Source organism: Ursus maritimus, unplaced genomic scaffold, assembly GCF_017311325.1.
Source record: "Ursus maritimus isolate PB19 unplaced genomic scaffold, ASM1731132v1 scaffold_3, whole genome shotgun sequence".
In the NCBI taxonomy this organism is placed as follows: Eukaryota; Metazoa; Chordata; class Mammalia; order Carnivora; family Ursidae; genus Ursus; species Ursus maritimus.
In genome coordinates, this window is record NW_024425563.1 from 13,643,128 (window position 1) to 13,666,071 (window position 22,944).

Sequence of the window (22,944 nt, forward strand, 5' to 3'; positions counted from 1 at the left end):
TACCTTTACTCAGCACAACCCCGTAAACATTCTTTCAAGTAAAAGCCACACCTCTTACTTAAGTATTTTCATACCTTCTTGCAAGAAACAGTTTATTTCAGTAATAGAAATGTTTGCAGGGAGAAAATTGTTTGGTATATAATCTCTGGACCAGCCTAATTTGATTCAACTTCTTGTTTGTTTTTCTCCCAGAAAGTCCTATGAGTTTGAAGACTTACTGCAGTCTTCCTCTGAGAACAGCAGGGTGGACTGGTATGCACAGACTAAGTTGGGGCTCACACGCACTTTATCAGAGGAGAACGTCTACGAAGACATTCTAGGTAAGAGGCCCATGTGTCTGTGTGTGGGGAGTTTGTGAGAAAGGGGGGAGAGGAGGTGGGGCTGAGTGCTTGAAATACACACACACACACACACACACACACACACACACACACACACAAAGTCCTGAAGAAATATGTGTATTAGCCGGGATGAGTGTGGGAGAGGGACCCACGGAGGGACATGTGAGAGCATGGAGCAGGGGAGTGGAAGGGCTGGTGACGAACGGCCACGGAGGCAGCACGATGCCGGGGGACACTCTGGAGACGTTGGAATCTCAGTGGCCATGATTGAATCTCAGCTCTGCTATATTAGCTGTGTGACAATGAGCTGGGGACTTAACTTCTCTGAACTTCAGTTGTCTCATCTGTATAATAAAGATGATGACAGCTACCTGGTAGGGTAGGGGATCGGAGAAAATGGGATGTAAAGTACCTCGTGTCAAGACGCTCAGTAAAGTGTAGGGATACCAAATGAAAGAAAACTCAGGCCACCACCCTCTCCCGGAATCTGTAGGAACGTGCCAGTAACAGGGCATCAAATTCAGACTCAAATGAATGTCTGCTATTAAAAAAACATAATGTTGGCCTTAATTCTTTTAAATTCTAAAGTGGACCTCAGATTCACAGAGTTTGCTTGCATTTAGTGAGTTAAATACTCTGCGGGGAACATCACAGTTTCACCGAGGTGTGAGCTCAGCCCAGCATCTGCTTGTTGGAGTCCAGGGGGATAGTGGGGGAAGAAAGGAGCTGGTAAGAAGGAGAAACCCATACGAGGCCACATGCGAGGGGCAGGTAGGGCAGATACACACATGCATATATGCATGTAATCACCAATACCAGGGAGAAAAAACCTCCATGGTGGGAGAAAACACAAGACTAGAAGAAGGGCGTGTATTTAGCTGAGCTATGAATTTCACCGTAGACGATCTGAATTATAGTGTCCAAGCTGTGGAGGTGGGTTGCTGCCAAAGCAGTAGGCTTCCCAAGTCCGAAATGGGTATGAGATCTGGACTTCAGTGTGTACCTGCCAGGGAAGCTTTCAGTTACAGAGAACAGAAGACCCAGCTGAGATAACAAGGGAGTTTGTTGGCACATGTGACCAGAACTGGCCTGTTCTCCCTTGTTTCTTATCCCTCGGGTTAGCTCCACACTCAGCAGCTTTCTTGTGATCTCCGTGATGGCTGCCATCAGCTCGCTGGAATCCGTACTTCTGGTTGGGAAGGAGAGCCCGTGTCCTGCACCCAACAAAGATCCTGAGGTTCACTCTGACTCTGACGAGACCAGTTTAGGTCCCTTGTTCACCTTCATAGCCCAGGGTACTGTGCATTGATTGGCGTAGCTTGAGATAGGAGCCCTTCCCTGAACTGGACACTGAGGCAGGGACTGGGGATACTCAGGTTGGCTAAAGCTCTGCAATGCAGAATGGAGTTAACTCTATACACCTAAGTGTATAGTGAGGACACAGGAAGTTACCCAGTGAAAATCAGGGTCCAAGAGGAAGGGGGTGAATGGATAGCAAGACATGAGACATCCCCACAAGGAGAGACCAAGATGTTGGGTAGATATCTGATAAGGAAAACTTCCTTAATGTTCCCAGTTCCTGACTTGTTGCCTTTGACCACAGATCCGCCAATGAAGGAAAACCCTTACGAGGACGTTGAGTTACATGGTCGCTGCCTGGGGAAGAAATGTGTCTTGACCTTTCCTGGTTCTCCCACTTCTTCCATTCCCGACACACCCTCCAAGGTATGAGTCCCCAGGGAAGCAGTGCGAGGAGAGGGGTCCCCAGCACGATGACCCTGAGTAGCCTGGAGTTCTGGATTACGCTAGAATGCCAGGCCACCCTCGCTGCTGGGCTCCTAGGTGCGTGTATCAGCTGCCTGCCTGCTGTTCTGCCTGTAGTTTTCCTGGAACCCCTCTGCTCAACCAAGCGTCCTAAAATAATATTTTAGCTTCTGGGTCAAACTGAGTAAATAAGGTAGTCCACCCATATTATACAACTATAAAGAAGAATGTCCTGGGGCGCCTGGGTGGCACAGCGGTTAAGCGTCTGCCTTCGGCTCAGGGCGTGATCCCGGCGATCTGGGATCGAGCCCCACATCAGGCTCTTCTGCTATGAGCCTGCTTCTTCCTCTCCCACTCCCCCTGCTTGTGTTCCTTCTCTCGCTGGCTGTCTCTATCTCTGTCAAATAAATAAATAAAATCTTTAAAAAAAAAGAAAAAAAAAAAAGAAGAATGTCCTGACTTAAAACAAAGTCTAAAATATAAGACTGAAAGTTCTGGTGCAGAAACAGTACTTTTATAGCATGCTACTATTTGTGGGGTTTTAAATAGAAAAAAATACATATATGCAAACTCATACATGTTTGTGTATGTAGAAGATTATCTCTGTACGGAAACCTAAGAATGAGTAAGTGGGTACACCTGTGGAGTTGTCTGAGTACCTGGAGGTCAAGGTGGAAAACTGACATTTTTTACAGAATATCCTTTTGAACCTTTTGTAATTTTGTGCTATGTACATATAGATAATATAACTATATTCATGTACATGATAATTTCAACACATTGCCTACAGGATTGAATTCATATTCCTTAGCTTGACATTAAATAATCCTTCATAACTGATCCCTGGCCACCCATTACTACCTAATCTCCTACGTTTCCTACATACAAAAGCTCCCCTCCAGCAAGAGCCTATTAATTGCCCCTCTGATATTAGAGGCCCAGGATTGGCAAACATTTCCTCTAAAGGACCAGAAAGTAAACATAGAATCTCTGTTGTAATTACTCAGTGCTGCCATTGTAGGGCAAAGCAGCAATAGACAATATGCAAGCAAATGAATGTGCTGTGTATCAATAAAACTTTATTTACGGACACCAGAATTTGAATTTTATATAATTTTCACATCATGAAGTATTACTTATTTTCCAATCATTTAAAAATGTTTTAAAGATTTTGTTTATTTGTTTGAGAGAGAGAGAGAGAGGAAGAGAGAGAGAGAGAGACTATGAGCGCAGCGGGGAGGGAGGGTGGAGGATAGAGGGAGAGGGACAAGCAGACTCCCTGCTGAGCAGGAGCTGGACACAGGGCCCAATCCCAGGACCCTGAGATCATGACCTGAGCTGAAGACAGACGCTTAACCAACTGAGCCACCCAGGTGCCCCTCCAACTTTTTAAAAAAGTAAAAACTATTCTTAGGCCATGGCCTGTATAGAAACTGATGGTGGGCCAGATATGGCTCACAGGTTGTATTTTGCCCACCCCTGTACTAGGTCATTTCTACATCTACCCTTGGTTCTTGCCTTTCTCTTCTCATCCTTAAAGGCCCAGATCAATCATGCTTCCTTCAGGAAGCTTGTAGGCCATTCCAGCCCCTGGAACTTCCTCCCCTCTTACTCTGTGGGCTAAAGTGTTCATTTTGTACCAAATTGTGTATACCACCTTGTGATAGCTCTTACTTTGATGATTTGAAATCTGGTTTAAGTCGTGTAATGTATCTTAAAAACATCTCCCCAGCTACATTATGAATTCCTTAAGTTCCTCAGTAATATGTTTCTTTGTGTCCCCTATAAATAGTTGTTATACAATGTATAGTTGTTCAAGAAATTAAGTAAAGGAAGGCCAAATCCAGGCTGCAAGTATCAGTTTAAATCCCCTTGCAAGGATCTATTTCCAGCCCAAGAAAAGAAGGCATGTTCCTCTCTGGGCCCCAGGCGAGGACAGCATTTGCTGGCGAGTGGGGGGTCTGCACGGGAGACATGCCTTTTGTGCTCAGTGGTCACACAGGAAGTCTTTCTGGCACCAGTCTTCCTGAAGAGAGTTGAAGGTAGAATCCATCATGAAGGGTGGATCTCACCTAACCAAACCAATTCCTGTCATTCTTGCCGAAGGCAGTTAGCTGCGAGTTTGCTCCTCCTGTAGGAGTCTGTTCTCGAGAATCATCCAGCACAGCAGATTATTAGCAGGCAGTTCCTGCTTGCCTCTAAAATGTGTTTTCATTGGCTATCAATGCCTTCAACATTCAGGAAATCCTTCATTTCCCATAGTGGATAAGCTTGGCTTAACAGAAGGAAGGCGGTCACAACTCGGTCTGCCCCTTCGCGTCCCACCTGGCTCTCCCCTGCTCTCCTCTTTGTGTGGTGAAGGCAGTGCTCGCCTCTGAGGAGCAATGAGCAACATCTGCCCACAGCGGCTGTGCAGTCCAAGCCAGATGCTCCTCCCTAATGCCAGAGAATAAGGGCTGAACAGCCCTTTGCTTCCCCTTCCTGCCAGGCTAGAGCAAACCCTGGTCCTCTGTCACCAGAACAGCTGAACACAGTAGGTGATCATGTCAACAAGAGCTTGAGGGCCAGATGCAGCAGTCCTGCAGAGGGACCATGTGGTTGCCCGGGGTGCATGTCGGATGGTCCCCAATACATGCAGGCTGCTTTCAGCTCTTTGCAAGTCGTCAGCAGGACTTGGTGTCCACGCTCATTCCTCTGCTCTCCCACATCTGGGTGTCTGGTTGGTGCCCCGTTCTGGGGGATAGCTGCTGACTTCACCACTTCCTCCGTTTAGCTCATCAAATATTCATGGCGTGTCTGCCGCATCTGGGCTGCATCTGGTACCTTAGAACTTGTGGAAGCAGTCCCTCCGTGGCAGCTTCCTCTATCAGCCCCTGAAAGATCCTATGACATCTTTTGGGATTTTTGTTTAATAAGATCATGCCCAGTCCCAGTACAGAGGTCAGGGTCAGCAGGATGGACAGAAAGGAGCAGTTGTGCAGTTGGGGGTGGATGCTAGTGCTTATCAACGCACAGCACAAGCTCCCGAGAAGGGGCTATTTTCTGTTCTTGCTGTGTGTTACCCGCCATTCCCACACCTAGAATAGCACAGTAAATGTGGTAGGAACTAATTTTTGTAATTAGGGAAATCTAGGCTAACACAAGACACGCTTTTTTTTTTTAAGTAGGTTCCACTCCCAGAGTGGAGCTCAACGTGGGGCTTGAACTCATAATACTGAGTTCAAGACTTGAACTGAGATCAAGAGTTGGACACTTAACTGACTGAGCCACCCAGGCACCCCAAGGCGTTTTTTTTTTTTTTCTTATGTACTGACATGTAAGACGTTAGGGAACAAAATGTATCACTAACTAGCATTCTCTGGTTGCCTGGAGAGCCTACCCACCATGTCCCACCAAAAAATCGTACATCACTTAGCCATAGCTACAGAGTGGCAGTATCTGGTCAAACGTGCGAGTTCCAGAGTCTGACTGCCTGCATTCAAAACTTGCCTAGACCACTTTCTAGCTGTGTGACTTTGGCCAAATGATCTCATCTACACATGTCAGCTTTGTCATTGATAAATAGGAACAATTATACTACTCTCCTCTTAGGGGTCTTAAGAAGATTAATCAAATTCATACTTGTAAGGGTGTCTGAATGGCTCAGTCGGGTAAGCATCTGCCTTTGGCTCAGGTCATGATCCCAGGGTCCTGGAATTAAGCCCCGCATCCTGGAATTGAGCTCCATGGTGAGCAGGGAGCCTGCTTCTCCCTTTGTTGCTCCCCCTGCTTGTGCTTTCTCTCTCTGTCTGACAAATAAATAAATAAAATCTTAAAAAAAAATTCAGGGACACCTGGGTGGCTCATTCAGTTAAGCAGCTACCTTCGGCCGGGTCATGAACCCAGGGTCCTGGGATCAAGTCTTGCGTCCAGCTCCTTGCTCAGCAGGGAGTCTGCTTATCCCTCTGCCTGCTCTGTCTGCCGCTCCCCCTGCTTGTGCTCTCTTTCTCTGACAAATAACTAATAAAATCTTTAAAAAAAAAATTCATACTTGTAAACCACTTAGTCTAGTGCCTACAACATAAGTACTATCTATGTGCATTTAGTAAATATAGAGAATTAGGCTTTTCAATATGTGTTCTTTTTAAAAATAACCTTATTTCATCTCATCAGAACATTCTCATCACAGAAGTTTTTTTAGGGGCACCTGGGTGGCTCAGTCAGTTAAGTGTCTGCCTTCGGCTCGGGTCATGATCCCAGAGTCCCAGGATCGAACCCCATGTCTGACTCTCTGCTCAGTGAGGAGTCTGCGTTTCCCTTTGACAGCCCCCCTCTTGTGCTCACTCTCTCTGTCTCAAATAAATAAAATCTTTTAAAAAAAAATTTTTTTTAATACTGAAAAGTGTAATGAAGAATATAAAACTCATCCAAAATTGGGGATTTTTATTTTTTCTATAATGAATTGTTAATGTGCACATGTATGCGTATGTATGTGTGTGTATGTACATTAAAAAGACTTGGTATGATGTGTATATACTTTTGCTCGTCTTTTATATTTATCCTGAGTATTTCCCCACATCATTAATTTCTTTCTAAAAACAATTTTTATTGCCTGCATGGTATTCCATTGTTTAAATGTAATGTCTTTCTTTACATTAGTATAATGTCCCAATTGTTAAAATGTGCATGTATGCCTTCCTATGTATTTCTCTGTGTGTATATGGAAATATGTGTACCTATGGGCATATATGAACAGATCTGTATGCTTGTGAGAATGACACCTAAGTCCTTGGAGGAGACCTCTATAAAAGAGAGTAGGAATGAGGTTGAGAGAGGTAAGGAAGAGATGAGATATTTTGTGTCAAGGACTGTCTTAGTCTCCTTACATCACTGTCTCCTGAGGCAGTAAGGGAAGCACAATGGAGGACAGGAAGGAGTTAAGCCATCAGCCACCATTCTCAGATGAGAAGGGTAAGTGAACCCTGGCTCAAGTCCAGCTCAGCTCTCTCTAGGGAGGCATGCAGTTTCCCTCTCCTCCCCACCAGGAAGCCCCCTGGCCAGGGCCCATCACACTTGATTCCCCGAAATAACTCATGAAGTTTCAACAGAGAGTTCTTGTCTGCTTTTCTTTCTTGAACACCACAGATCTTTTGCTGGGTCCATCATGAATCCAATATTTATAAGATTAGGGAGACTCTCTGTGCCTCTGCAGCAGAGTTAGGCCCCTTCCTAGAGATTGTTCCATGGACACACAATGGGAATGGGCTTACCATCAGAGCGTGTTGATATGAGACTTTCTGATCAAAAGCTGAAATCTTCTCTGGGCCACAGACTGACATAATCATCCCTAGGGTCCTACAGTATCTTTCCTTTTAATACTATAGTTCAGATTTGGCAAACTACTGCTGGGTGACTGGTTTTTTAAATAAAGTTTTTCTGGAACATGGCCACGTTCATTCACATACATACTGTGTATGGCTGCCTTTGCACTGCAATGGCGGAGTTGAGTAGTTGTGACAAAGCCTAAAATATTTACTGTCTGGCCTTTAAGAAAAAGCTCGCTGCCCCCTGCTCAGTCTAAGAGTCACACCCTCACTTTCAAAGAACTTCCACAGACAATTCTGTGTCCTCCTTGCTGTATGATCTCTTCCATCTGTTTCACTGCACTCACTCTGAGCCATGAGCACTCTCTCTGGTCTCATTTACTCTTCATCACTTCTATGCCTCTTCTCGGATTGTGCTGTCTACTTGAGAACACTCTACCCCAGAGCCCAGTAGGTCCTCTGTTATCAGTTAAGTAGCAGCTGAAATTCCACCCCCTCGTGAAAGCTCCCTGGACATTTGAGGGCTGATTCTGGGTGCTCTGGGGGGCTCACCAGGGCCCCATTCTCCGGCAGTGTCACCACAGAGGGATGCAGCCCACACAACCCCAGCCCCCCCCCCCAGGTCTCTGGACACCCTTTATTTTTTTATTTTATTTTATTTATTTATTTGTCAGAGAGAGAGAGTGTGCGCGTGCACAAGCAGGGGGAGCATAGGCAGAGAGAGAAGCAGGCTCCCTTGTGAGCAGGGAGTCCGATGTGGAACTCAATCCCAGGACCCTGGGATCATGACCTGAGCTGAAGGCAGCCGCTTAACCAACTGAGCCACCCAGGCATCTGGACATCCTTTAGAGAGCTGTGTGCCATGTTTTGATATCTTTCTGTTTTCTTTATTCTCAGAGCTTTTCATAGGTCAGATCTTTGAACAAACACTCTCACAACCTAAAAGTCTAATGAAAACAGATACCTGCTTTTTCCCAACAGTTTGATAGGTGATTCTAATGCAGTGAAAGAATTGGGGCTGTTTCCTTGGATTTCACTGTAGATGGAATTTGGTCTCTAAGAAAGCTTATCATTCTTCCTTCTTTTTGTGCTGGTTTAATTATTAAGATGCCCATAGGGAGCAAAGCATAGTGGCTTTTTCTACTCCGGGCTTGTGGTGCTAAGCAATTGATTGCTCCCTGTGGACTCACGATACAAACATCAGAGCAGGCCACTTAGGAAGACTAGGAGTCTTTATTCCCAGAAACCTTTAAAAAGAAAACGTTCTGGACTTACTGTTATATACTATTTGGAACTATACAAGAATTGAGAAATCAGTGGAACAGAATAAGACTATTCTATAAGAGTTTAAGATATAATAAATGTAGGGGCGCCTGGGTGGCACAGCGGTTAAGCGTCTGCCTTCGGCTCAGGGCGTGATCCCGGCGTTGTGGGATCGAGCCCCACATCAGGCTCCTCCGCTATGAGCCTGCTTCTTCCTCTCCCACTCCCCCTGCTGTGTTCCCTCTCTTGCTGGCTGTCTCTATCTCTGTCGAATAAATAAATAAAATCTTAAAAAAAAAAGATATAATAAATATGGCCTTGTAAACATAGCAAAAGGAAGGCTCATTTATTAAATAGGGATAACTTAGCTTGGGGAAAAAATCAGTTTAGACTAACATACAATAAAATAAATTACTGATGGATTAATGAATAAAATAGGTTCAAAATAAACTAAGAAAATCCCAAAGAAACTGGAATTAACTATGTATTAAACCTCTAAAAAGAAATAGATTTTCCAGGCTAAGGAGATAAGATTAAATCAGTTGCACAGGAAAAGATGAACAGGTTTTCATAGATAAAAATTTCGTGTGACCCCCCCCCCCACCAAAAAAAAAACCATGGGAAAAACACACTTTTAGCAAAACCGACAAATAATTCATATCCATTCTGTATAAAGAGCTCATCCAAGTTAATAAGAAAAACACTGGGTTCCCAAAAGATAAATAGGCAAAGAACATAAAAAATATACTAAAGAAAAAGGCTGTTAGCATACTAAAGTATGAAAAAATGTCCATGTCATACAAGAAAAACTTATGTTGAATGCCTGCTGTGTTTCAGGTATTTTGCTAGGGGCTTTATATAACTTTTCCCCATCTAATTCATGAATTCATTTTTAAAAAGACACTTTGCAGTTATAATTATAGAATCATACAACGTGTATCCTGGAAGTAACTTTAGGAAACAGGTAGTCCAAGTTGTTTTTAAATTTTATGTTACTAATATTTCTTATTTCCATGTTAACATATTCATATGGTTCAAAATTTAAGGAGTATGAAAGGTTAACAGTGAAAAATCTTTCTCTCACCTCTTCATTCCTCTCGCCCAGCGCAACCACTGTTAGTTTCTTATGTACCCTTCAGAATATTCCATGCGTACACCAGCAGAATAGCTCCTTAAAACACACACAGATATCAGCATGTTATACCAACTGTTTTACTCCTTGCTTTTAATGCTTAACAATATGCATCTGAGAGCACCTTCTACATCAATACATTAAGATTTTTTTTACACCTGCATTATATTCCGCTGTGTAGATGGACCATAATTTATTTGACCAGCCTCTGCTGATAGACATTTAGGTTGTTTCCAGGATTTTGTGTTTACAAACCATTTCACAGTATATAGTTTGCACAATATAGCTTGCCTCATGCAGTGTAATTTTGCACAAGTATATATCAGTAGGGCCCATTCCTACAGGTGGAATTGCTGGGTGAAAGGGTGTATGCATTTGTAAGTTTGTTGACACTGCTCGATTGCCCTCCATAGAACTGTAGCAATTTCTAGTCCCGCCAACATTGTGTGAAAGTGTGAAAGGGACTATTACCCTCACTTTCACTAATCTAGTGAGTTAATAAATTTATCTTTACTAATCTTTGAGTAAAAAATGTGTCTTTGATGGAGTTTTAGTTTTCTCTTATGAGTGAAGCTGAGAATCTTTTTCTGTATCTAAGCATCATTGTATTTTTTTCTGTAAATTTTCCATTCCTATTTTTTTGCCTGTTTGTCTTTTCATTAATTTGTAGTATATATTAGAAAAATACGTTCTATAAGTTGCAGGGTTTTGGGGGTCCTTTTCTGTTCTTTTTTTTTCTTTTCTTTTTTTTTTTTTTTTTTTTACCAGTTTTCTGTTTGCCTTTGACCTTAAAGTGGCTCATTTTTAGAAATAAAACACTGAGACTTAGGTATTGAAACTCCTTGTACAAGAGGTACTCAGCTTATCAGCAGCAGGGTCAAAGCTGGGCTTAGGTCTTCTCCCTCCCAATACAGTGGGTCTTGGTTCTCAGGATGACTGATTTGTACAGATAAGGGATTGTGCCAGTAAATTCCCACTTGTCTAAAAAGAGAAACTAGGGGCGCCTGGGTGGCTCAGTTGTTAAGCATCTGCCTTTGGCTCAGGGAAGGGTCCTGGGATCGAGCCCTGCATTGGGCTCCTTGCTCAGCGGGAAGCCTGCTTCTTCTTCCACTCCCCCTCTTTGTGTTCCCTCTCTCGCTAGTTGTTTCTCTGTCAAATAAATAAATAAAATCTTTAAAAAAAATAAAAAATAGGGGCGCCTGGGTGGCACAGCAGTTAAGCGTCTGCCTTCGGCTCAGGGCGTGATCCCGGCGTTGTGGGATCGAGCCCCACATCAGGCTCTTCTGCTAGGAGCCTGCTTCTTCCTTTCCCACTCCCCCTGCTTGTGTTCCCTCTCTCGCTGGCTGTCTCTATCTCTGTCGAATAAAATAAAATCTTTAAAAAAATAATAATAATAAATAAAAAAAATTAAAAAAATAAAAAATAAAAAGAGAAACTGGATTGGGGGTGCCTGGGTGGCTCAGTCAGTTAAGCGTCTGCTTTTTGCTTGGGTCATGACCCCAGAGTCCTGGGATCAAGCCCCAAGTCAGGAATCCCTGCTCAGCAGGGAGTCTGCTTCTCTCTCTTCCTCTGCCCCTCCAGCCTGCTCATGCTCTCTTAATCACTCTGTCTCTCTCAAATAAATAAATAAAATTTTTATAAAGAGAGAGAGAGAGACAGGATTGGATCTGCATCCTTTATCAGAGACAAACTCAGCATACCCTGGGAAGAGAGACCAGCTTTCTGTCTCGATCTCGTGGTCTGTATCACTGGCACCCCCAGCTATCTCCCAGTTAGGGCCTCTGTATTTACTCTTCTTTTCTTTTCTCCTTTCCCCTCCCAGCAGTCATTGGCCAAACCTGCTTTTTTCCGGCAAAATTCAGAGAGGAGGAACTTCAAACTGCTGGATACCAGGAAGCTGAGTCGGGATGGATATGGGTCCCCTTCCAAAATCAGCCCCCCCTCCACCCCCAGCAGCCCTGATGACACTTTCTTTAATCTTGGAGACCCGCAGAATGGCAGGAAGAAGAGAAAGATACCCAAGGTAAGGCTTGCAACAAACTTCATGTGCAGATATGCACTCCCCCTTCCCTGCAAAGGAAGGCTACAGAGGACTCTGGACAGAGAACGGAACACTGGGCCCTCTTCTACCTGCTTCATCACAGGCCAGGTAGACACTGTGAGCCAGCAGGCTGGGCTGTCTTGTCTGGGCCTTTGTCATAATAAGTCCTGTGGTCCTGTAGCCATTCCTCTCCCAGCCTAACCTATACTTGTGATCCCAGACCATGTTTCCAGTGCCTGGTCTCAAAAGGCCACTTCCTCCTCCTTCATGGCCTCAAAAAGTAGAGCTCCATTCATCACGCTCTGACTCACACTTTGGTCAACAGCTGCTGCAGAGGTGGTACCATGTGGAGCCTGTGCTCTGAGGCGGCACTTGTCAAAAATACATCTTTCCCAGCTCTTTTCAGCCCCAAAGGTAAAACATGCCCAGGGGCAGATGTGCATCCTAATGCGTCTGCTACTGATTCAATTCCCTCTTGCTCTGTTCCAGCCCTGCTGTGCTCGTCCCTCTTCAGTGGCCACTTTGGTACCAACTTCCTACAGGAACTTTTAGAACAGGGATTCTTCATTTCAGAGATCATGGATGGTTGGTTGGATGGATGGATGGATGGATGGGATTTAGGGGTCACGAAACCCAGAAAATTGTGTAAGACTTTTTGTGGAGAGTTTTGGGGGATGAAGGCAAGAGGGGAAGATTATCGGTAGGTTTCATCAGATTTCTTAAAGTGATGCATTGACCTGAAAGTCATGGGACATTTACAAGCTGGTTCCTCCTAACAGTTTGGTGAGTCAGTATTTTGAACCATAATTTCACCCCTCCCATACCCGTTCCCAACTTTCTCATTCAAATGAAGTTAAGTCACCTTGCCCATCTGAGTGCATTCTGAAGAGTAAGGGCTGCTAGGGTCAGGTGGTTGAGAAAAGAGCTTTACCCTGCAGCTTGGTCGGAGGGAGGCTGTCTTTGGAACAGGAGAGAAGACATCTTCCTTTGTTTTGCTGATGAAGGGCAGACAGAGGGGCCAGGGTAGGAGCCATGGCTCCTCCCCCTTCACGCTCTCCGGGTTTGGCCTTGTCCTGCCCGGGGCCCAGGGTGTGGAGCAGGTTGCATATTGATTATCTGATGTTTGCTGAATGGGCTCCACTAGCACATGGACCCCAGTCTCTTTCAGCACAGATTCATTCCCATGCCTCCCATCGACTGCCCTCCAAAGTCACTGTCTGGCTGTCATGGTAGCTGCTCCAGGGGTCCCCAAAGTGTGGCGTCTCTAGCCACTCCCTTAACTCCCCTTTTGCTTCTTCTAGCACCATTCATACGTATCTGTAATGTCAAAATCCTACAACTGTGGGACTCCTGGGTGGCTCAGTCGTTAAGCGTCTGCCTTAGGCTCAGGTCATGATCCCAGCATTCTGGGATCCAGCCCCGCATCAGGCTCCCTGCTCAGCAGGAAGCCTGCCTCTCCCTCTCCCACTCCCCCTGCTTGTGTTCCCTCTCTCGCAGCCTCTCTCTCTGTCAAATAAATAAATAAAATCTTAAAAAAAAATCCTACAATTGTGGAATAATTAAAAGTGGCTATTAACATCTATACTGCCAGCCTCACCATCATTTTAGCAAATTAAACAGGGATAATCAAGTGAATTAGCTGTTGGGTTAAAAGAGCTTTACCACAATTCTTAAGTTTAAGTACGTGATTCATTTTTTTTTTAAGATTTTATTTATTTGTTTGTTTGAGAGAGAGAGCGTGTGAGCACAAGCACATGGGAGGAGGGGCAGAGGGAGAGGGAGAATCTCAAGCAGACTCCCTGCTTAGTGTGAGCCCAAGGTGGGGCTGGATCCCACGACCCTGAGATCATGACCTGAGCCGAAACCAAGAATCAACACTTAGGGACACCTGGGTGGCTCAGTCGGTTAAGCATCAGCCTTCAGCTCAGGTCGTGATCCCAGGGTCCTGGGATCAAGTCCCACATAGGGCTCCTTGCTCATTGGGGAGTCTGTTTTTCCCTCTGCCTCTGCCCCTCCCCCTGCTTGTGCCCTCTCTCTCTGTCAAAATAAATAAAATCTTAAAAAAAAAAAAAGAATCAACACTTAACCGACTGAGCCATCCAGGCACCCCCTAGTACAGAACACTTTTAAAACAATAAAACTTAACTCCTGTTAAAGTACAATTATGTGAGAGCATGTTTAAAGTTTTTCTCTTGGGGGAAATTTTTTTAAATAAAAAGGAACAAAGATTTATTGACTGGAGTATATATGGCTTCCACTTATTCCTGACCTGATTTAAAGTGAAAAGAACTTTCTCTGTCACGTCATTTATACTACTCACATAGCACTCATGAATTGTCTTGTATGATAGCTGTGAATGCATCTTGGTCCTGGCTATTAGCTTGTAAACTCCCTGAGAACGGATGCCATGTTCCATATATCTTTTTACCCCTCACAGCTTCTAGCAAACCCCTTGTACATAGAAGATGCTTAGTATTCATTCCTCCAACAAATTCACAATTAACAAATATTTGTTGAGTACCTACCAGGTGCCAGGCACTGTTCCAGCCCATACAGGTACTCTTACAGCAGCAAACAAAAGTGACGGAGATCCCCACCTCCATGGAGCTTACATTCTAGTGTTCACTGTACTTTAATAAGTGGAAGGATGTTAACTATATTGTAGCTGTCTTCTTTCTAGTTAATTTTAGATATTGGCTGAGAGGAGGTTGAACAAGTTTAACCCCCCCCCCAAAAAAACCCCACAATTTGACCTAACAACTCATTTGTTTATTTATATATTTTTTAATTATGGTAAATATATATAACATAAAAATTGCCATTTTAACCATTTTTAAGTATACAGTTTAGTAGCATTAAGTACGTTTATGCTGTTACACAACCACCACCAGCATCCATCTACAGAACTTTTCATCTCCCCAAACGGAAACCCTGCACCCGTTAAGCCCTAACTCCCCCCATTCCGCCCTCCCCCCAGCCTCTGGCAACTGCCATTCTACTTTCTGTCTCTATGAATTTGCCCACTCCAGGTACCTCATATAAATGGAATCATCCACTATTTGTCCTTTTGTGACTGACTTATTTCTCTTAGCAGAACATCCTCAAGTTTCATTTACATTGGAGCATGTGTCCAAATTCCCTTCCTTTTGAAGGCTACAGAATAGAATATTCCACTGTCTGTCCGTACCACATTGGGTTTAGCCATTCATCCCTTGGTCGACATTTGGATGCTTTCACTTCCTGGCTGTTGTGAATAATACTAGCATTTCATTTATGCATTGTCTTCCTCCGTGGGAAATGGGGTTGGTGTTAACTATTTCAATGGTTAGGACGTGTGTAAAAAGAGGAGAGAGCCAGCTCGGGGCTATGAGCTCTCAAGGAAATGGCTGGTTCGTAAGAACAAATACAAATAACTGCCACACGGGAGGGATTCCGTGGTGAAGGCAGAGACCTCGTTCAGATTCAAGGCAAAGCCAGCACAGGGTTGGGGACGAGGAGTTCACAAAGAGAGCTGGCAAGGCCAGGGCTGGGCCACCTGTCAGGACCCAGAGTGTGTGGGTGTCCATGGATATGGCAGGGCAGTGCCTTAGCCTGCAGAGCCGAAGGGCCGGAGCCCAGGCCCACCACAGGGAGACCTGGGGGATGAGCCACCTTCCTCCACTGGCCGTCCGGCGCTCTAGCTTGTGAAGAGGAGCTGGTGAGCTCCTTCAGGGAGTGGGACAGAGAAGCAGAGGGCAGAGACGGGGATTGGCAACAGCCCATCACCCAGTTTACTATAGCACATTCTCTCTCCAGTTCTTCCAATGCAAAAAAGAAAGCGGCTTTCAAACACAGCTTCCCTGTAAAATCACCCGTTGAGGGGCACCTGGCTGGCTCACTCCGAGGAGCATGTAGCTTTTGATCTCAGGGTCCTGGTTTCGAGCCTGGGCCTCAGCTGGAGCCCAGGCGGTGCTGGAAAGCCTGGAGGGAAGTGCCCCAGGGCTTCCGTGGCCAGATGCGTCTGCTAGTCAGCCTGGAAAATATGCTGCTGAGTAGTGCTGCTTGCTGAGCAGTAGGAGAGAGCATGAAGGGCCTCAGTGTGGAGGAGCGCTCCCCTGCAAGAAGGGGCGTGTGCTGGGTCTGCTGGGTGCAGGGCACCACCATGCAGCCCCAAGCTAGAACTCGAAATCCACGGTAATCCCTGCCCCCTTTGCCGCCCAGTGTGGCTCAGGCCACCTCTGGCACGGTTCCTACAAAAGGGGCCCTGCCTGGGAGGCTTTTTATTTTTGCTGTCTCTTCCTTTTCTTGGTTTTTTTTGTTTGTTTTTGTTTTTTGTGTTTTTGTTTGTGTTTTTTTGGCGGGGGACGGGGGGGGGGGTGCTCCCAAACCACAGTAACATCGTGGCATCAAAGGGGGAGCAGCCATCACACAATTAGCCAATGAAATTGTCTCCCTGTGTCTCAGCTGCATGCATTATATATTTAGACATCACCCGTTCATACATCACTGGGGCTGGCGGCCTCCTTTAGTGTTCTCGAAAGTCATGTTCCTGTCTGGTAGAAAAGAGTAGTTGAAAGATGCCAGTGGACCAGTGGGAAATGGCCCCTCCCTCCTCCTTTCCCCAGCCTTCCATGGTCCCAGAAGAGAATGGGCAGCAAAGGAGTCCCAGCTGCACATGGAGAGGAAGCTGCTAACACTGGCTTTTCTTCTCCCGGTGTCTGGCAGCTGGTGTTGCGAATCAATGCCATTTATGAGGCCCGAAGAGGAAAGAAACGTGTGAAGAGGCTGTCCCAGTCCACGGAGAGCAACTCAGGAAAAGGTAGGAACCCCGCCACCGTCCCAACTCCCCCAACAATGTGAAAACAGATTCTTCTTAAAAGAGGCTCCCTGTTGTTTGGGGTTGGCTCACCAAAGAGGAGAACAAGTTGGTGCTTTCTAAGTATCTCCTGTTGTCCTTGGGACAGCGAAGAGCCAGGAGTGAGCTCAGCCTGGTGGTATGTCCTCTGGTCCTGTTTCAGTATCCATCTGTCAAGCCAGCCCAGCGCTGCAAGCTCTGGCTCAACCTGGCAGCAGCCTTCTTTGCTTAGCATGCATAAAAGGAGCCAGTATCTGCTATATTATTGGGTATAAGTACCGTCTGAACTGGAGCCACATTAATTTGGAAATACATTTAGTTGGACGAAGACCTAGTTTGCCTATTACATTTAAATCGACAGAAAAGAGTCCCTCTGAAGTAGAAATCTTGGATTTGTGTCCCTTCATACAGAAAGTTTCCTTATTAGAAAAACTCACATGTGCAACTTTCTTCTTATTGCCATTTTTTGTTTGTTGTTTGTTTGTTTTTCTGTATAGTGACGGATGAGAACAGTGAGTCTGACAGTGACACGGAGGAGAAGCTGAAAGGTGAGAAGACCAGTTGCCGTACAGGTCACAGGCAGGGGGCTGGGGAGCTACCGAGATGGCCCTTCCTGCTTAATGTGAACGACGGGACAGAGCATCCTTGCACGAGGGCAAGGCGTGCACATCTGAGGGGACGGGGTGCACGGGGGGCCTGTTCGGTCACTGAGCCTGTGGCTGCCGAGATGCAGGGTGGCTACGACTACAGTGGCCCCGTTCCCGTGCCTTTCTGTTACAGGTGTTTTCTAGCCTGTAAGCTATAGCGCTGCCGGCCTGGGGTTCCAGACACCTGGGCTCTTGTCCCACTCTTGTGAAAATTGCTAAAAGAACAGGAGGAAATCACTTCAGATCTCAGGGCCTCTAGTTCCTAATCTGTCAAAGGAAGTCACTGAAATAATTGGTCTCTGTGGATCTAAATTTGGTGACCTTGGTCTAGGCTTTCGTGAGTTTTCCACAATTTCTCAGACCCCAGGGGGAAGCCCAAGAAAGCCATAGTCCAGGGCTGCTGGGTGAGGTGATGGGGACGCGTCTGGTTAGCCGCCCTGCCTCGTTCATCTCTCAACACCCAGCTGCTCCCTGGCCCACCTCTAGAATGAAGGAAGCCCATTTCCATCACCGAGAACGGCGGCAGGAGGGAAGGCAGCCTGAGTTAGTCATGGCTCTGCCCGGTCTGTCACGCAGATGATGACAAAGTTCCCCGCTCCCAAAGCTCTGTGGTCTGGATTTTGTCAGATCCCTCAAACTGAAAGATGAAGGAAGTGAGTGAGGGGAGGAGTCAGTGTCCCCACCCCATCTGACAGAGGGACACAAGGATGACTCAGGCCGCTGCCCCAAGTCCACACAGCCAAACCATGGCAGAGCAGAGCCCCACGTTCCAGGCTTCTGCACCCCCATTAGCCTGGTGGCCCGTCCAGTGTTGCTCCTCCCCTTTGGCAAGGACCCCAAACAAAGAGTTTTGTGTTCCTTTGTTAAATATGGGAACACTTTTGTAGGATCGGAAGGGGGTCCTCTGAGCTAGGAACCACACAAGCTGTCTTGGCTCTGTGCAGTTCCATGTCAGAAAGAGAGTCACGCCCAGGCGCTCACTCTCCCTCTCTCCCCAGCTCACAGCCAGCGCCTGGTCAATGTGAAATCACGCCTGAAGCACGCTCCCAGATACCCATCCCTTGACCGGGAGCTCACGGAGTACCAGCAGAGGCAGCTGTTCGAGTACTTCGTGGTCGTGTCCCTGCACAAGAAGCAGGCCGGGGCTGCGTATGTGCCAGAACTCACCCAGCAGTTCCCTCTCAAGGTACAGGGCCGGCCAGGCCTCGGCAGCCTGTGGGGGTGGGAGGACTGTAGCACTCGTGCCCACATCTTGTTGGGACTCATGGTTTCCGGGAGGTGTGGGAGTCTGAGGAATGCTCAGTGTCTAGAATCTTGGACTGTGAGACCCCATTAGGGTATAGCAAATGAAAAAAAGCTGCCACTGGAGAGTTTGGGAGGTCGCAGGAGGTGAGGGATTCGAAGACTCAAAGTACGGACAAAAACACTTACTCACTTCCTGTGGTGACTGTGCTGACAGTGCTGTCCTCCTCATCCTCCCCGTCTCCTTATCCAGCTACATCTCTTCCCAAGCTATTCTACCTAGAAGGTTCTTTCCCAGCAGCCACACAACTCTCCCCAGGGAGGATTGTGTTTGTGCCCATTGCTGAACATCGGTACGTGCACCGTGTACCCCTGGGTGTGTGCACTAGAATCCTATTCTGTTCTAACATGGCTCATGGCTCTGTGGATTTGGCTTTGCCATACATGAAATCTGACACCTAAAATGAAATGGCCCTCAGCAAAGCCGAAAATGGCATGACCAATAATGTATAAATTATTCTTAGGCATTGACATCAGTATTAAAGAGGCTCTGTTCAGTCCAACCAGAATTTACTGAGACCCTGTTACATCCAAGCTGTTCTCTGCTTGGCCCCATCATTACAAAGATGAGCAAAATGTGTTTCCTGTCTTCAAGAAGCTCACACTGACAGGAGGGCAAAAGATAAGCATACAAAGGCTCAGGAGGTAGAATTCAGCAGTTCATACAATGAAGGTGCTCAGGGCCGGGAAGAGGGGAGGGAGTCCTGGTCGCCTCAGGGGCCTCCCTTCGCTGCCACCACCCACGCATAATCCCAGTATCTGTGGAGGCCTAGGTCTCCTCCTATCCTGGACCAGATTCCTTCCGTCCTGCCCATTGTGGTCCAGTGCAGCAATCAAGTCCTGTCCTTGGAATTTGGGATGGAAACTGTAATGAAGTAAGCCATGGGCACCAGCTCATCTGCCTGGCTCTATTCACCTTCCTTTAGCTAACCTCCAGGGATGATCCCTGGAAAACCCCAATGCTATAGGTATGCCCACATTTATTTATTTACTTATTTCTAAAAGATTTTATTTATTTATTTGTTTATTTATTTATTTGTTTGTTTATTTTTTTTTTTTATTTGAGAGAGAGAAAGAGGGGGGTGCAGAGGGAGAGAGAGAATCTCAAGCAGACTCTGCTGAGAATGGAGCCCGACACAAGGCTCGATCTCACAACCCTGAGATCGTGACCTGAGCTGAAATCAAGAGTCGGACCCTTAACCGACTGAGCCACCCAGGCACCCCATAGGTATGCCCACATTTAGTTGAGGCCCACACGGAGCAAGCACCAAGGCATGAAGGACTGTTTTTATCCTGTTTACTTCCCTCAGGGCCTAGCACAGCGTTGTACACATGGCAATATTTAATCAATGTTTCAGGAACAAAAGGATTAATTCATGAATTAATGAATAAATCACCGTAACTATTGAATGCTTATACTTTCCAACCTGGAGTCCCCAGGCTCTTTGACATCCACATTAAAACTTCTTTTGGGGGGGCGCCTGGGTGGCGCAGCGGTTAAGTGTCTGCCTTCAGCTCAGGGCGTGATTCCGGCGTTACCGGATGGAGCCCCACGTCAGGCTCCTCCGCTATGAGCCTGCTTCTTCCTCTCCCACTCCCCCTGCTTGTGTTTCCTCTCTCGCTGGCTGTCTCTATCTCTGTCGAATAAATGAATAAAATCTTTAAAAAAAAAAAAAAAAACTTCTTTTGGGGGCGCCTGGGGGCTTAGTCGTTAAGCATCTGCTTCGGCTCAGGGCGTGATCCTGGCGTTCTGGGATCGAGCCCCACATCAGGCTCTTCTTCTGGGAGTCTGCTTCTTCCTCTCTCACTCTTCCTGCTTGTGTTCCCTCTCTCGCTGGCTGTCTCTCTCTGTGTCAAATAAATAAATAAAATCTTAAAAAAAAAAACACTTCTTTTGAGCAGAAACTTGTATAGTCACTGTTGGAAAGGGGACCAATGTATCAAGAAAAAGTCATCTTTAATCCCACTCCACAGAGATCATCGATGTTAGCATTTTATTATGTTTTCTCCCAGACTTTTCTTATGGTGTAATTTTCTGACAAAACTGGTAAAACTTTTGTATCATGTTCTGTAAACATATCATTATTTAGAAACATATTTAATATAAATTCTAAAGCATTGTTTTTTTAATTATATAAAGCTCTGTTATGTGATTATTCCCTAATCTGTTTAACCAGTCTCTTTCTGTTGGAAATGTATCTTGTTGCCAGTATTTTTTTAGATATATATTTTGAATGTTATGTGATCATTCTATACATGCCTTTTTTGTAGATCAGGCTATTTTATATCTTCTTGCCTTTGCTCTCTTTGTCTGTCAGAAGGACCTTTCCTTCTTCTTTCTCCTCCTTTCTAACTCTTTCTCATGAGTTCTATCCCCCACTTCTGTAGTCACTTGACCAAGACTTACCCTCCATATTTGTACGCTAGAGATCATGCCTGCCATGTTCCACTAAAATGCTTGGTATCATGTAATCATCTTTATGACAGTTCATGGAGACTGGGAAATTTTCCAGCCATTTATGATTGCTTGTCTTTGTGAAAGACATCTCCATGTCTCATTTCCTGTAAATGAGAGCACATATCTGCCCATATGGGTTGATAACTCCTATGTCGATGATAGCATGTGTAGGCACGTGTGTGAACACACACCTTTGTGTGTATCATGCATGTGATCTGAGGGCGGTGCATCCAAATGGATGGGCATGTCAAAAAGTGCTGGAACTTGCCTCCCTACAAGGCCTACTCTTCAGTTCGCTAATGGTTTCCACTGTGGAGAAATGTCCCTGTTCTTTCCTTTTGTATTCTTTGTAGTTTATGGCCCTTCTGTCTGTGGTGATTAATGACCCCTTCCATCAACTACACCCAGCTGGTATTTGTTTCTCTGTGAGACTCTCTAAGGGTAGTCAAAATTATTGCTCATGCAACAGCCTGAGCTAGTGAATTATCAACTCAAAAACTGCTCCAGGACCAGTTGGAATCTTCTGGGTCACGGATGGAAGAGAGTATCATTATATAGAAAAAAGACAGTGACTACTGATTCTGAAGGAGGAAAACTAAAGGACAATTACTAATTGGCTTTAAGTCTATAAATGGTGGCTGTGTTTCATTCCTTGATAGTTGTCTCAACCATTAATATTAGTAGCAGCTTTAATTATATTTGCTGTCGCCTCAGGGGAAACATACTAGAAGTACGTGTTAAAATTGAAAAAAAAAAAAATCAGCCCAGTGCTCTATTCCTTTGGACACTCTCTTCAGAGACCTCCCCTCTCTGACATTTGGTGTCCTGGGGAAGGCAGATGCTTAACTGACTGAGCCACCCAGGCGCCCCTGTTCTGTTTTTTAACAAGAGGATATTCATCCAGTCCATGATGTCAAATAAATCAGTAGATCCTCCGGGAAGCATTCGACAGTGCTGCTGGTCTGCAGACTTCAGAAGCTGTCTGCAAAGCCAGTTTGAGGGGGAGGTCAATGGCAAGCCCTGAGAGACAAAATAAGAAATTGGTGAAAAGTGTTACAGAAAGAAGTTAGGTTAGACATTACAGTTTTCTAACTTTGGAAATTCAGACTCCACTTCAAATATTTGGTACATCAAATTACTGAAGGTAACTTGAGCATAATTTGTTTTTCTTTAACTCTTTATGAAGAAAAGTTAACAAGTATAAACCGGTCCATAACAACAACAGAAGCCAACAATTCTTCCCAACACTTTATTTATTTATTTATTTATTTTTAAGATTTTATTTATTTATTTATTTGACAGAGAGAGAGACAGGCAGCGAGAGAGGGAACACATGCAGCGGGAGAGGAAGAAGCAGGCTCCCAGCGGAAGAGCCTGATGTGGGACTCGATCCCAGAATGCCGGGATCACGCCCTGAGCCGAAGGCAGATGCTTAACGACTGAGCCACCCAGGCGCCCCTTCCCAACACTTTAGAAGTACAAATTTATAAAAACAAACAAACAAAAAACGCCAATTACTAATTATTCCTTTTTGTTTCCAAACTTGAACCTACAGTGCTTCCTTTTTAACATGGCACAAAGATACATAACATAAAATTCACGCTCCCAACATTTCCAAGTATATGGTACAGTGTTGTCAGCTGCACACACGTTGTTCAGCAGATCCGCAGAACGCGCTGCAACTCACAGACTCCTGTTCATCCACAAAGAAGTAAACACATGGCTTTAAATACAATCTCTAATCAGACTTTCTGAATTTGGTCTGTTTTTTTTAAAGATTTTATTTATTTATTTGAGAGAGAAAGAACATAAGCACAAGCAGGGGAGGAATAGAGGGAGAAGGAGAAGCAGACTCCCCA

General features: G+C 45.4%; 1 protein-coding gene across 2 annotated transcripts in view; it reads left to right on the forward strand.

Annotated features, from left to right (window-relative positions):
* DENND2A (DENN domain containing 2A) overlaps positions 1-22,944 on the forward strand; it is a 71,972-nt gene that overhangs the window by 16,162 nt on the left and 32,866 nt on the right. The window contains exons 3-8 of one of the 2 annotated variants that reach the window (XM_008697346.2): positions 193-320; positions 1,945-2,066; positions 11,626-11,826; positions 16,549-16,642; positions 17,176-17,226; positions 18,324-18,511. In XM_008697346.2, the coding sequence (XP_008695568.1) occupies positions 193-320; positions 1,945-2,066; positions 11,626-11,826; positions 16,549-16,642; positions 17,176-17,226; positions 18,324-18,511 (784 nt within the window). The remainder of the gene's footprint in view (positions 1-192; positions 321-1,944; positions 2,067-11,625; positions 11,827-16,548; positions 16,643-17,175; positions 17,227-18,323; positions 18,512-22,944) is intronic. The other variant, XM_008697347.2, reaches the window with a different exon arrangement.